Source organism: Eublepharis macularius, chromosome 6 (genome assembly GCF_028583425.1).
Source record: "Eublepharis macularius isolate TG4126 chromosome 6, MPM_Emac_v1.0, whole genome shotgun sequence".
In the NCBI taxonomy this organism is placed as follows: Eukaryota; Metazoa; Chordata; class Lepidosauria; order Squamata; family Eublepharidae; genus Eublepharis; species Eublepharis macularius.
Window position 1 is genome coordinate 544,757 of NC_072795.1, and position 14,345 is coordinate 559,101.

General features: G+C 59.5%; 1 protein-coding gene across 6 annotated transcripts in view; it reads right to left on the minus strand.

The window, feature by feature from the left end:
• The window catches only part of BDH1 (3-hydroxybutyrate dehydrogenase 1), a 16,802-nt gene continuing 2,457 nt past the window's right edge, over positions 1–14,345 (minus strand). For 3 of the 6 annotated variants that reach the window (XM_054983708.1, XM_054983711.1, XM_054983707.1), the window contains exons 2-7: positions 11,689–11,815; positions 5,945–6,017; positions 5,162–5,272; positions 3,081–3,222; positions 2,667–2,819; positions 1–1,562 (exon numbers count right to left, since the gene is read on the minus strand). In XM_054983708.1, the coding sequence (XP_054839683.1) occupies positions 1,093–1,562; positions 2,667–2,819; positions 3,081–3,222; positions 5,162–5,272; positions 5,945–6,017; positions 11,689–11,786 (1,047 nt within the window). In that variant the 5' untranslated portion in view covers positions 11,787–11,815 and the 3' untranslated portion in view covers positions 1–1,092. The other 3 variants (XM_054983710.1, XM_054983709.1, XM_054983712.1) reach the window with 3 other exon arrangements.

The window sequence follows — 14,345 nt, forward strand, 5'->3', positions numbered from 1 at the left end:
CTTTGTCACTGTTGTTTAATGTGAATTGAGGCCAAGGGTCTTTGCACACAGCCCCTCCCCATTTGTTACAGAGGTGAGATGCCTTCTTCTTCCCCTTCACTCCACTCTCACAGACTTCCTGTGACTGATCTGTTCGCCTCAGAAGCTTCACAAAAATACCTCTTGAGTATCTCCCTTTTTGTACAAAGTTTTGTGCGACTAAACTCTGGAAATCCTGGAAGAGCCCCTGCAGATGCTAAGCTGCCCAGGCGTTGCCAGCCCTGCCCGTGGGACTGCCCGCTGAAGATCCCAGCTGAGCCACTGCTCCGTGTCCATGACTACTATGGAGTGTATTACTGGCAAGAGCAACAGCACTGCTGCAGTGCCCAGACCGCACTGGGAATGGGGGGCGGGCACGAGCCTCATCCCAGCCATTGGCAGGTGTCCTGGCCACCAATGCTCCTTGCCACCCCATGGCTTGTGATGCCAGCAGAATACAGGAGATGCCCCCCCACCCCTCCCCCTGCCTCTGCCCCCAGCCATTCCTCACAGGGCCTCTGCCACACCGATTCCCACCTGGGCCAGCCAGCAGGACAAGCAGAGATGGCGGCCAAAATGGGCCTGGGACAGGCCCTCAGTTGGGAAGACACTGCTCCTGGGCATGGGTGCAAGAGGAATAGCTCGGCAGGCAGGCAGGCGGGATGTTGGGGGGCCTTGGGCCAGGCACGCTTTAAGCCGCCTTGGTTGGTCTGCAGCTGCAACCGCAGCCTTTGGCTCATTCCAGTGGAGTGACTTTCCAAGGCAAGGGGGTCCTGGCAGTTCCAGGGCTTCAGAGCAACTAGTAACACAACCTAGATTTTGTCCTAAGAGCTGAGATTAGGAGGGGAAATGGGAATACTTGAAAGGAATAGCACGGAGCTAGTTGGGTCCCTCTAACCTATGCAAGATATTCCTGTTTATGAGACAGACACACCATGCATGGATTAAATTATGCTCAAAAGTTAAATTAATATAAATTCAGGACTAAAATACAGTACCATGAACTCAACTAACCAAGTGGCTGCTGGCAGATTTGTACAGCGTGACACTCCCCGTGAGTTCTCCTGCTGCCCCTCAGTAAATGTAGAGGCGGTCTGAGATGGCAGCAGGCATGTGCGTCATGACTTGCATGCGCAGCCACCAGTAGTAGTCCATGGGGTGGTAGCGGGTGTAGGGCGAAATGGACATCAGGGCGTGCGCAATGCTCTCGATCACAGGCGAGGTGTCTGAGGAGCCGCTGCTGCAGTACGATTCCATCTTGGCGATTTGCTCATCAAAGTACTTCCGGCCATAGTCGCGACGCACAATTTCGGGCAGTTCATCCCACATCTTGTCGGCAATGGCCTGGATCCGATCCGGGCTGTACAAGCTGGTCCCGGCGATGAAGTTCCCCGGTTCCACAATGCAGACCTTCACATCATGGGGGCGCATCTCATAGCGCAGGCAGTCGGAGAACGCCTCCACCCCAAACTTGGTGATGCAGTAGGGGGAGCGAGCAGGGTTCGCCATCCGCCCCATCATGCTGCTGATATTCACCACGCGGCCTAGCCAGAGAGAGCACAGCGTGAGGCAACCAGATCCCACCCCCACCCCCCGCAGGAGCAGGAGGCGGAGGAGGGCAGCCACCAGGGAGGAGGCAAGCCTCGGGCCTCACCTGGATGGGAATCCTCTGGGGGGGGGGGCAGGGTTGACACACAGCGCTCACGCGGAGCTTGAAGAGCAACGGAAGTGCAACGCGTTGCAAGCTCCCTCTGCAAGCCAAGCTCCGAGTGGCCTCCCTCTGGGCTCCCAAGAGAGGCACCATGCCTCAGGGGCAGGGCATCCGCTTGGCATGCAGTCCGCCCCAGGCAGCAGCCCCAGGTCAAAGGACGAGACGGGTCTCAACCAGACATCCTGGAAGGTCGCTGCCGTCGGAACGGACACTACTGACCATGACAGACCAAGGCAGCGGCCTCTCGCTTGCATCTTCATATTGCTGGACAGGAGTGTCCCGGGAATTTATGGGGCATGTGTTTGGTGGGGGGGGGGGGACAGCCAGAGTGGTAGGCAGTGTCTGGGAGAGGGGTGTTCAGACAGAACGAACGCATGCTGGGAGCTGGCCCAAGGGATTCTGGCGTCCGAGGCCGACGATGGCTGCCCCCAGCTCAGGAGGCGGAAGTGCGGCCTGGACAAGCTGCGTCTAGCCTAGTCCCTGCCTTGCATGAGGCTGGCGTCAGCTGCCAGGAGCCTGCTCGTGTGCCGTCCCCCCCCCCCACCCATTGAGGGGTAGGGCCTGGCATGCAGCTGCCCCCCCCCTCTCCAGGCATAAGAGCAGCTGCGGTGCAGGTGCTCCGGGGAGGCGGTATCTGCTCTCTCCTGTCCTAGCCAGGCTTCCCACGGCTGAGTGGCAGCAAGCCTGGCTTTTGAACCTCCTTGCTCCCTTCTTTGGGGGTGGGGGGAGGCAGGACCAGAGGCAGCCCAGGACCCTTCTCCAGGGCCATTTTTCCTCCCAGTCTACCCCTGCCTGGGTGCATCAGTGGTGGCCTGCCACGGCCAATCCCAATGCCACATGAGGGCCGGCCTGCCCATTAGGTGGTGGGGCCTTTGGGCACCCTTCTGGCTCTCGTGCCCTAGGCATGGCCCAAAGCTCGGGCCGGCTCAGAGCTTACCCTTGGCTCTGCGGATGAGAGGCAAGAAGGCCTTTGTGGTGCGGATGGTCCCCCACAGATTCACTTCCGCCACTTCCTTGTAGGTGTCCATGCTGGTGAATTCAACCTCTCCAAAGGTCGAGATCCCAGCATTGTTGACCAGACCCCAGAGTCCTGGAGGAGGCAGCAGAGCAGAAGTGAGTCCCCCCCCCCTGTGCAGCCCCCAGGCTGGGCAGGCTTAACCCAGACACCCTCCAGTCTGCAGCGGAGCAGCACCATGGGTGGGCTGGGCTGGAGGGGCTCCTGGGATTACGAACAAGCCAGCCTCTCCTCGTCCCAGCACTGCCTGGCCCTCCCGGCTGGCTCTCTGGGGGGCGCCTGTCCCTCTCAGCCCACTCGCAGCGGGGCTCTCCCGGCCCTCCCTCTCCCACATACCCGTCTCGGGATTCTTCAGCGTGGCGGTCATGTGGTCTACCGCACGGGCCACATCCTCGCTGTCGCAGACGTTGAGCTGCACTGTCCTCATCCGGTCACTCTTCATCGCATCGAGATCCTTGGAGCCTCCACGGCCTTGGTCCTAGGGAGGGAAAACATTTCATTGCACCGTCAAGGGGCAGCCGGGGACCTGCTCACCAAAACTAGCAGCCAGGGCCCGTCCAGAGCTGCGTCCTTCAAGCAGAGGGCCGGCGGCGTGGGCCGGCTTCCTGCATTCAGTGAGACGCAATGCCTTCGATCAGCTTGTGGCTCAGCAGCGGCACAATCTCCCTCGCAGAGGGACGGTGTGGTACAGTCCACCCCAAGGGCACGAGGAAGAACCGGGCAAATCCCGTCCTTTTGCCCACCATGAAGCAGCCTAGCGGAGCCTGTTGCTAGGGGCTACATCTCATTCCACCAGAGCTATGAAATGCAACCGCTAGCGCCCGACAAAGACGTCCATGGCCGTAGAGAATACGTGGGAATGTGAGGTCAAGGCCAGCAGTTCGGCCAGGAGGCATACCTACAAGAAGCCCAAATGGCTACCACCAAAGCATTTCTGCTCACAGGACCTTCCTAGCTTTGCTAAATTAGTCCCTTAGTCGGGATTAAGAACTGAACCAACACAGGAACGCTTCCTTCTACGTTCTAGTTCAGCCAATTCATACTGAAGTCTCCCTTGGAAGTTCTCTGGATGAATCATCGTGACTTTCAGAGCCTGGGAGATTTCGAGTGCCGTCCGAAGCAGAGCAGCACCTGCTGGAGTCAACGCTTCATGGGGAAGCACCGCCAGGACCTCACTACAACAGGCGTGCAACTAGGGAGTGTAGTTATTGCCTCTGGCGGCTCCTCTGAAGAGCGACTCTCCTTCCGCACCCATTCAAGGTCTCCAAACAGACAATGCATACAGCTGGACCATGCACTGCCTTGCACAGCCGCCTGGCCCCCATTTTTTCCGCTGCTCCTACGTGTGCAGGGACACCCCATCTGCATCAAATGAAGCGCCCAGGCTCATAAAAGTTTCTGCCATAACAGCTCCAATTAGAACAGCTTTGAGGAAGCCTTGGAAAGCGGAGGAGGGTGGGGCAGCCCCCCACCTTTCCAGGGCATCCTCCGTCTCTCTGGGTCCATGCAGGTCAACAGAGAAAGCGTGCACCACTGTCTTGCACAAGGCAAGGGAAATGGGCCTGCTGGACACATGCAGGAAACCTCCCAAAGTCCTGGCATAATTCAGCCATCTCTGCCCTGCCCTGCCCATTCTGATTTTAAAATGGCTAGAAAAATGCAGAAAAGAGCCACAGGCTGTGGAGGCAGAAACAGCCCCCACCCCACCCCGCAACTCCCTCCCCCTGAACTGGCTGGGCTGCCCCGGAGCCTTCCCTGCCTCCTCCAGCTACTGCAGAGGAGTGTGTGCTGTCACATCGCCACCAACTGACGGCCACCCCACCACGGGGCTTCCAAGGCAAGTGAGAAGCAGGTGGGGGGGGGGGTTGCCCCGGCCTTCCTCTGCCCCCATCCAGCGACGGCCCTGCTTAACTTCTAAGATCTGATGAGATCGGGCTGTTCCGCCCTCCAGTGTTACTGCCTGCTAAAAGCCACCAATGGGTGTTTGTGCCTGGGAGAGAAGGAGAGCGAGCACACCCCCCCCCCATTTCTCAACAGGTTGTCTAAGAGGAATATTATTCATTCCACTGGTTGTGGTATATGTTACTTTATTGAGGTAGTAAGCTGACGCGGGTATTCTTGGTCTTGCTTGTCTATAGTGCCGCGTTCTCTCTATTTGGTTAATTACTGTACTGAGACCCACCTGGAGGGGGGCAACCCTATAGCAAGTGGGTATTTCAGACTTAGGGCCGGGGATCAAAGCAGCTCGTCGCCCAGGAAGCCTCCCGCCAGAGCGGACGGGGGCATAAGCCAGGGGGTCAACTGGGCGGCCTCTCTGCCCCTTGCCAGCGCAAAACGCCCCGCTCCTTTCTCCCCGGGACCCTCCCCGGGACCCCTCTGGCCCCCAAGGGGGGTGCCTGCAGCTCCCGGTGCCCTACCTTCAGCAGGCAGCCGGCATAGATGATGAAGCCTTTCTCGTGTAAGTACTTGGCCAGGGCATAGCCAAAGCCCGAGTCACAGCCGGTGATGAGGACGGGTCGCTCGCCGATCTGAAATGAGGCAAAGGCACAAGGAGTGGGGGGGGGAGCATTCCCTCCTCCTGCGTCCCAGGAGCACAAGCAACGCCCCAGGCCTCTCTGCTGGGGTGCCCCCCCGCCTGCCCCCCCCCCGCCTGCCTGCTTTCTTTCTTCCACACACCCACGGGCATTCAGAGAAACGGGCATTACGGGGCATGTGCTTGCTGGCGAGGAGCTTTTCCAGGGGACTCTTAATGCTAACGAGCCCTCAGCGCAGACCCTCAACCCCTCAGAATGGTCACAGTGTGGCCCCAGCAATCCCAAGGGGAAACCCCAAGGGAGATCACCCCCCCAGATTCACCACTGCAGCACCATCCTAGCAGCGACAGCCAGGGGGAGAACCCCTCAGGGCATCAGGACAGGAAGGCAGCTTCCCTCCCCCCCCCCGGGGGTGGGGGGGGGCCTGGCACTACGGCAAGAGGGAGCATCAAGGCAGAAGAACAGCGCCAAGCCCAGCATTCTCCTGCCACGGGGGCCAGCCAGCCCCTCCCATGATACCCACAGCCTCTGGTATCTGGAGGGAGACTGCTTCAGAACATGGAGGTTCCACATGGTTCTCACCGCTAAAGGCTGCTGCTGCCAGCCACCCAGCCCGGTGGCAGTGCCACCTCCTGGGCCAGCAAGCGCCTCCCCTTCCCAACTCACCTCTTCTACGTCTGTCCCGTAAGTCCGCCTGCCTGGCTGGCTCAAAACAGAGACGCAAACCTCCGGCAGAGGCCTGCAAGAGAGAGTACAAGATTCCCAAGGGAGGCTAAGCGAGGCTTCCCTCTGCAAGCCAGCCTCCCCCCTGCCCCGGGGCTCCAGGCCCACGCGTCCCCCCTCCAGCCATTCTGCCCCCACAGAGCCCAGCTAGCATTCCCAGGGCTCCTGTCCAGGGTGGCTCTGGCAGCAACCTGTTCTCCCAAAGCAGCCTGGAGCTGTTCTCAAAGCACCCGGCGGGGAGGACCGATCTGGGCCAGCTGGCACTGCAGGCAGCTTTGATGTCCGAGAGCCCAGCAGCCCCCTTTCCACCGTTAAGAGGCTTTGGCGGCTGCAGGAAAGAACATGCCCAAGACTTGAGAGGCACAACGCGCTACCAGCATGGGTGGAGGGGGCAACACTACACTCTCTGGAGGAATGGCTCAGACCCCTCTGAAGCCCTTCAACGCCCCTCTCCTGCTAAGCCCCGTGACTCAGTTGTAAAGCAGGGGGGCATGAGGCGGTTGCCCGGCACTGGGTAGGGGGGGTGTGATTCTTGCCTCAGTACCAATGCAAAGACCTGGCAGATCTCGAGGGAGGGGCTGCGGAGAAGGGGCACGCGGCTGCTGCTGCCCCCCATGCCCCCCCTCTCTACTCATTGCCACTTTCACAGTGGGGGCCACCTTGCCCCAGTTTCAGGACAGAAACTGCCTCGCATGCCCTGGCCTTTGCCAGAAGAGGAGCCGCCCTACAGACTCCTTTGGACCTCTCACTGGACTTCGAGTCCACTGGCCACAGCACGTCCTTGACTGGACAGCAAAGGTAGACACTGGGGAGTGGGGGGGGGGGCTGTGCTCCTGAGGTTCCATTCCTACCACCAGAAGGTGGCGCTGTGGGACAAAGGCCCAGCCCCAAGGCACCTGAAACTTTGGTCTGGCAGGATTCTAACATGCCCCCACCCCTTCCTACATCTGCATGAAACTGCTGGAAAAGGTCGGGGGAAGCCCTCGGCATGCGTCCAACACCCAGCTCTCCATCTCCTTTTCATCTCGATCAGACGAGAGACGCTGGTTGTCCTGGACAGCTGCCACCAGACCGAGGCTCAGTCCAAGGAAGACGGAGGCAGGATCCAGGTTTGTGGAGTCTGGGCAGGGGTTCTGTCCCCCTCGACCAGGGCAAAGCTCCAGAGAGACTTTGACCGACTTCAGCTGGTTCACCATCGGCAGCCCTTCCTCGAGAGGCAGGATGCGGCCACAGCAACCCATACAATGCACGATGGGCAGAAAGCAGGGGGTGGGAGAGAGGCGCCATCAAGCCCTCGGTCATGCTAATGGCATCGCTGTGGACGCAGGCCAGTGGCTGGCTACCCTGCTGCCCGGCACACCCAACAGGGACAGACACTAAGAGCCAAGCCGCTAGGAAGAAAACACTTCCTTGTAGGGCAGAAGGATCCCAATGACCCCCAGGTGGGACAGACTCACCAAGGGAGGTTATTTAAACTCAGGAAACAAAGAAGGTGCCCTCCTCTATTCTGGGCAGCTCTTTGGAGGGGCACAAGCTGCTGCTGTCGTATAGGCGTTAAGCAGTTGGGCTGCGCACCAGCACTCTGCTGGTTCGACTCCCAATCCCGCCATGAGCTCAGCAGGTGGCCTTGGGCCAGCTGCTCCTCGCAGCCCCAGCTCCCCAGCTGTATTGTGGGGATAATAACAACACTGACCATGTTCACTGCTCTGAGTGGGGCACTAATCTGTCCAGAAGAGCGGTATATAAGCGCAGTTATTGTTACAGAGAGCTGCTTTAGCATAGTGGTTGGGTTGCAAATCAGCACTCTGCTGGTTCGACTCCCACTCTATGGGCCTTGGGCAAGCTGTTCTGCTCAGCCCCAGCTGTGCTGCAGGGATAAAGATAACACTGACTTTATTCACTGCTCTCTGAGTGAGGCACTGATCTGTCAAGAAGAGTAGTATATTATTATTAAAGGAATAAACCTTTGACCGTCCTTAGGTCTATCTTGGCCATCTGGCCGGCCAGGGGCAACAGCGAGCAAGTCCAAGCAATGAGAACTAAAGTAGTGCTGACCTTTGAAATGCTGCAACTTCAAGGAAGACCGGCCTGCCCGATTTAAACATTGTTTAGGATAAGTACTGAGTGCAGGGGAAGGGGACTGCGCATTTTTTCTTTGCTTCCGTGCTCAGACTGAAATGCATTGACAGCAGATGGGTAATTTTTATTCAGCTTCCTTGTATTTTAAATGCTCTCCGTCTGATCCCTCAGTCTGAGGCAGTATGCCTCTTGGGTCATGCCACATGAAGCGTAGTAATCCAGAGGGCCAACGAGTCGGCTTGCCACCCCGAGCACAAGGGCTCTAAACAGTAAAAAGAGGCGAGCAACTGGCCCCGCACTTGCTTGGAGGAGACACAGCAGCCAGGCAAACCCTCTGGACAGGGACGCAGACGCGGAGTGCTCGACATGCGACTCCCTCCGGCAGGAGAAACGCCGAGCATCACTAGTGGCCACGGATACCTAGTTTGTTGCGGCACTGCTGGGGGGAGCGGAGGGGAGGGGAGGGGTGGGCAGCAGAGACTTGGGATGGGCCCCCAGGTTCCTCTGACCTCCTGGGGGCCCACCAGAAGGCTCGGGGAAGGGCTTGCGAGCCCATGCTGTCACAAGGTGTCCCCATGGCTTAACACGGCCACCTGCCGTTTTCCTTTATTTTGGGAATACCACATTCAAATTCAAGAAACCATTCCACAACTGCAGGAGAAGGATCTCCTAATGGGGCCTGGCTTACGGGGCTACACGGCTGCTAGCTGCTACGAAGTGCAACTCTATCTGGCCGCCTGATGCATCACTTAAAATTATTCTCTGGTTTCCCCGACAAAAGGAGTCCTCCGTTTCCCTGCTGCTTTCAACATGTGTGAGAGACGGTCTGCTTGTTTTCAGACTTTCAAAGTGAGAGTCTCCATTCTTGGTTCTTCACCGCCCGGGCTCCATTCTAGGAAGGCTATAAATGTCAGGCCCCGAACCCCCACCCACCCCCCACGGTGTACTTACTCGGCCACCTGAGGCACAGCTCTGAGGAACCAGGAAGCGCCCTCTTCTGTGGGGTTCCCGACCAAAAAGGAATCGCACGTCTCTTTGAGACGCTCCCTCGCTGACCAGCGGCCGACCAGGAGGCTTTTGCTTTGGGTTCCCTACCCTGGGGGCTCATTGCTGCGAGCCCCCCGATGGTTATTTGCCTGGGGGGGCGGGGGGGGGAGATGCTCCTCTGAGGTTCTCCACTCTGGCTGCTGTGACTCAGGCCGTTCAGAGCCCAGCAGTCCTGTCCAGATTAGGGGGAGCGTTCCAGCTTGGGCCTCTCTGGCAATTCAGCGCGGGAGTCCTGCAAGGCTGCCAATCAAGCTCCCCCAGCATCCAAAGGACTCCACGGCCGCCGCCGCCCCCCCCCACGCCCTATGGCCTTTGCTCCTCCAGCTCCCAAACCACCAGCCGTCCAAAGTCTCCTCCCACAAGCCCTTTCTCCGTTGAGACCTTTGTGTATGGATGCCCCCCCCCTCTCCCTCTGCAGCCAGGATCACAAAACCCTTGCCCTCCCCCCCTACTGCCAACAGCTCTGTAGTTTTTTTGGGGGGGGGAGGTAGCCATGTTGGTCTGTAGTAGAGGAGCGAGATTTGGGTTCAGGGGTACCTTGGAGACCAACGAGATCTCCAGGGCGTGAACGTCCGAGGGCAGAGCTCCCTTCGCCAGGTCAGGTCCATAAGTATGTTCACTGAACTGAATGCCTGTTCTGCCCCTCCCTCCCTCCCTCCCTCCCCTCTTGGCCCATTTTAGATTGTAGGCTCCTTGGGGAAGGGACCCCCGTACTCTGTAAGGGGCCAAACACACCAGAATCACAGGGTTGGAAGGGACCTCTAGGGTCATCTAGTCCAACCCCCTGCACAAGGCAGGAAATTCACAACTACCCCCCTCCGACTGCCCCCATGACCCCTGCTCCATGCCCAGAAGCAGGGGGCGTTACTGCGGGCGTTACAGAAACAACCCTATCTGTAAGCAGAAGGCAGAAGCCCGCTGTGTGTTACCAAGGGCGCTGGGCATCCCTAAACACGCAGGGTGAGAAAGGACAGTCTCCATTACGACCTTGACCATTACAGCAAATCCAGACACGACAAAAAGCCACTCACAGAGCTTATCTTAAAGGGTCTACAAAGCAGCGATGCCTGTTCCTGACTTGCTCACGGGGCAACCCTAAGACCCCCCGTGAAAAGAACCGCTCCCCCCCTGCTCAGGCTGCAGCAGCTTTTCCAGGGCCAGAAAGGGGTACCTGAAGCCCCCTCTCGCCCTGCGTCATCTGGTTTAAGGAAGCATTCTCGGGAACTGAGAACAAAGGAGTCTGGAGAGGGCCCAGGGCAGGCTGGAAACGCTCCCGGCCCCCGAGTGTCCGTGCCTCTCAAAGGGACTCGGACAGACCTCTGGCCTTGGCCCGGAGGGCTGTCCATGGGAAGCAACTCCGAGGCTCGTTCCTTCTGGGGCTCTCGACAAGCAGTGCTCCCTCCCTGCAGCAGCTGGGACTGAGGAGGAGAGCTTGGTCAGGCGCAGAGGGGGAGTCAATATGCACTGCTGCCCCCTCCCCGACTCTCGCACCAAGGAGGCCTGCCAGCCCTTTGGCAAACAAACAGGACAGGAGCCCCGGCAGGGTGCTGCTGGGCCAGCCCGCTAGCAGGGGCAGAAGTACAAGCGCCCTCCTTTGGCCCCCTCCAAGGTCCAGGCTGCCCCGGATGGAGTGGAGTGCCCGGGTCTGCTGGGCCTTCCAGGCTGGCCCAGAGGTCTTTCGCCGCCTCCTGCAGAGGCTCCAATGGCAGGCAGCCACCTGAGCTCACCTGTAAACCCAGGAGGCCCATCTTGTCCAGAGCAGCCACCCATCAGGGGTCCTCTGGGAAGCCCACAAGCAGCAGGCAAGCGGGGGGGGGGGTGTGCGTTTTGTCACCAGCACTGGGGGCTCCCACGATCCTGCACTGTAGGGGGGAGCCTTCCTCGGAGGAGCTGTTTCAAGAAGGGACCACCACCAGGGCCTGCCCAGGAGGAGCCGTTTTTGGGGCGGTGGCTCAGGGGAACAGCCTCTGCTCGGACTGCGGGAGGTCCTGGGTTGAATCTGGCGGGAGGTGATGGGAAAGGCCTCCCTCCCCGGGAGCCTCCCTGCGCGCTTGCAGCTCTGTCCTCGGGACACACCCGATTCAAAGCATCTCTAGTGGCATTTCAAGGAAGCCAGACGAGGCGGCTTGGTGACTTCCGGAGCTCCAAGTTCTGCGTAAAAGCAGCCAAAAGCGTGGAAGGTGGGCTCTGGCCCAGAATCCAGGGAGCCTCGGCTTTCTTCGAACACTCAGGTCGCCAAGCCTTGTCGCAGCAGCGCCCGGGGAAATCTCAAGACACCCGGGGAGGGGAGGGGAGGGGAGGGGAGGGGATGGGAGGGTGCCGGACAAAATCCTCTCATGGCCAGGATGAAGCAGCCACCAAATACAGCTTTAGCTCAGAACCGATATTTCTCTTCCTTGCAGAGCGCATGGGGCTGGAGGCAACATGGCAGGCAGGCCAGGGGGGCTGGCACACCGAAGGGCCACCCAGGGAGCCCTTGTCCCTTGGGGTGGGGGGTGGGGACTTTCCTGTGCACTGAGAAGGAGCCGTGTCCCCCCGCCCCCGCCCCCTTGCTTACTCACCAACGACGGCCGGCTGCGGCATCCTTGAGGCGGGCACTCTTCACAGCCAGCTGGGCAAGGGGCCGGGAGAGGCGAGTAGCAGCGAGGAGGGTGGCCATGGGGCGGTCTCAGGAGGGTTCCTCTCACTCTGCAAAACAGGGCAGAAGCGCTCTCCTTTATTTGCTCCCAGCATTTATGGCCTTGCTGACTCCAGCATTTTAGCTGCAGAGCAAGGCCGGTGTCGGCTGCCCTCCCCTCTGCCCCTTGCCCATAGAGATAGCAAGAGGTGCACTCAGGCCACCCCTTCACTGCCTTGAGGCCTCACGCCCACCAGCAGGGGGAGGCTGCCTCTCTGGCACCCATGCGCTGAGCCACACAAGCCAAAGCGCGTGGCTTCGAGGGCCCAGGCACCAGCGGACTCCCTCTGCTCTCTGCCCTCCGCTTCCCTGGAGCCTGAGGCCAGAAACAACCAGGGCTTCACATTCTTCTGGTGTCCTTTCCCAGGGCTTGAAGCAGCTGAGGTTTAGCCTGCTCAACAGGAATGTTGCCCCCACCCCTTTCCCCACTGCCACAGCCTCAATCCGAACCCCCTCCCCATCTTTGCAGAACTTTCTGTTGTGGGACCTTGTCTGAGATCCTGGCACCGTGGCTGAGGGCTGCCAGGACACCATGTCTCCAGCTTAGCCCACACGAGCTCTGGGAGCAGCAACTCTCGCATCTGAGGCACGGAGCACAAGCAAGAGTTTGGGGAGGAGGGGGGAGTAATTTGTCAAGATCTGATTGATGACGGTGGAGTAGAAATACACAAGCAAGCCAAAGGCACATGGCGTCCCTTGCTTTCAGAGGTCCTTTGCCAGCGGGCCTGTGCTCCGCCCCCCCCCGCAGCGGCACTGGGCCTCTGAACCCGTCAGGGTGGAGAAAGAAGGCACCCCTGCAGGGGGGGGGCACTTCTACAACTCAGGCAGTCTCGCAAAGCATCGCCAGCGGGCATTGTTCCAGGTCCGCCTGGGTCAACCAGATGCCCTCCAGCACTGGAACAGCCGCCAGACCATGCCCTGCCAGCGCCAAGCCCCTTGGGACAGGAGGACGCGGCCGGGCGATGGGTCTCCTGGGCAGGCAAGATGCCACCGGGGTGGGGGTGGGGTGGGGGCTGTTGGCTGCACTCTCACCTTTCCTGGTGTCTCTGCCAGGCTCTGAGGGGGGCCTGCCAAGGTGCAGCTTGCGGAAGGGATGCCCTGCCCACCTGTGGCTGGTGCACACAGTGAAGAAGGGACAGGGTGGGCGGCAGGCAGACAGACAGACAGACAGAGAGGCCTCGAGGGGCCTGTCCTTGTACCTGCTGAGGCAGACGCAAACATTTCCACCCTGAATCGACCTCAAGGATGGAAACCGGTTCTTCCTGTTTCCAGCTGAAGCTGACACTGCCCGCCCAGCGAGTGCAGACAGCCACAGGAGCCAGCCAGCCTCCTCCCCCCAGAGCGGATTGGCTGGCCCTGGTAGGAATCACAAAGCTGCCTAGGCAGAGTGCTGATTGGCTGGCCCATGTGGCAATCACAAAGCTTCCCCCCCCCTTCTTTGAAAAGCTCTGGGGAAGCATGCACTGCTCTGCAGGTGCGCAGGTGTGTGCACAGAAAAGTGCACAGCCTGCCCAAAGGACGGGACAGGGAGTGCATTGAAGGCTTAGCATGAGTCCCAGAGCCCAAAGCGCACAGGAACACGCAGGCCACACGGAAGGCAGGGCGGTGGCATGCTGCAGGCCCAGGGGTGCAACGCCAGGGAAGGCCTCAGTCTCTGTGCTGGGCCCCCCCATCTCTTTCAGCCCATGAGCACTTTTGGAATTCTGACAGGGGGGTGGACGCAACCACAAAACGGCCGCCCCAGGAGGCTGCCATGGGCCTGGAGCCACCTGTAATGTGCCAGAGAGCGAGGGTACGCGTAATTCTAACAGCAGGTCTTCAGCATCTCAGGCAGCTCTGCTTAACAGGAGGCTCTTTAAAGTTAACATAATAGTTTAAAATATTTTCTTGCATATACACAAAAGCTAGCCAAGAAACCTTCACCTGGCAGGACCTGTTTTCATTTTGCAGGCATCTAAGGGGGGAAACGCTGCTGCTTCCAGCCGTCCCTTTGCCTGAGCCCCTTCCTCATGAGCACAGCCATTTTCAACCTACACTCTTTCTTCTGCCAATGGGAGCTGGTGCTGCCATTGGTAGATGTGGTGATGCTATTATCCACTTTCACCTGGATTATAAAAGGACATTAAAACTCGGAAGACCCAACCACTTCATCAGAAGTTCCCACTTAGGCCCATGAAGCATCCCGTCGTATGTGGTCAGAATCAAATTCCACCCCGTTTTTAAAATACCCCTCTGCTACTTGCACAGGTCAAGTACTTCACACGCAGCCATTCCCTGCACCACGCCACAGACATCACACACGGGAGAATGCCTCCCGGGCCCTCCCTGCCCCCTGCCCCGAACCACTCCGGCGGGCCATGCTGGGCCCCTGCTCTATGCCCGGCTGGCTGGCTGTGGCCTGGCAGGGCTCCCCTTCCCTTCCTCTGCCCTGCGAGGAGAGGCAGGCCGTCTTGCACCGCGGACAAAACCTGCCTCCCGTCTCGCAGCCACCCACGGCTGCCCAGGCCGGCTCCTCCGGCAGGTGCCGGGCGCGGCCTGGAG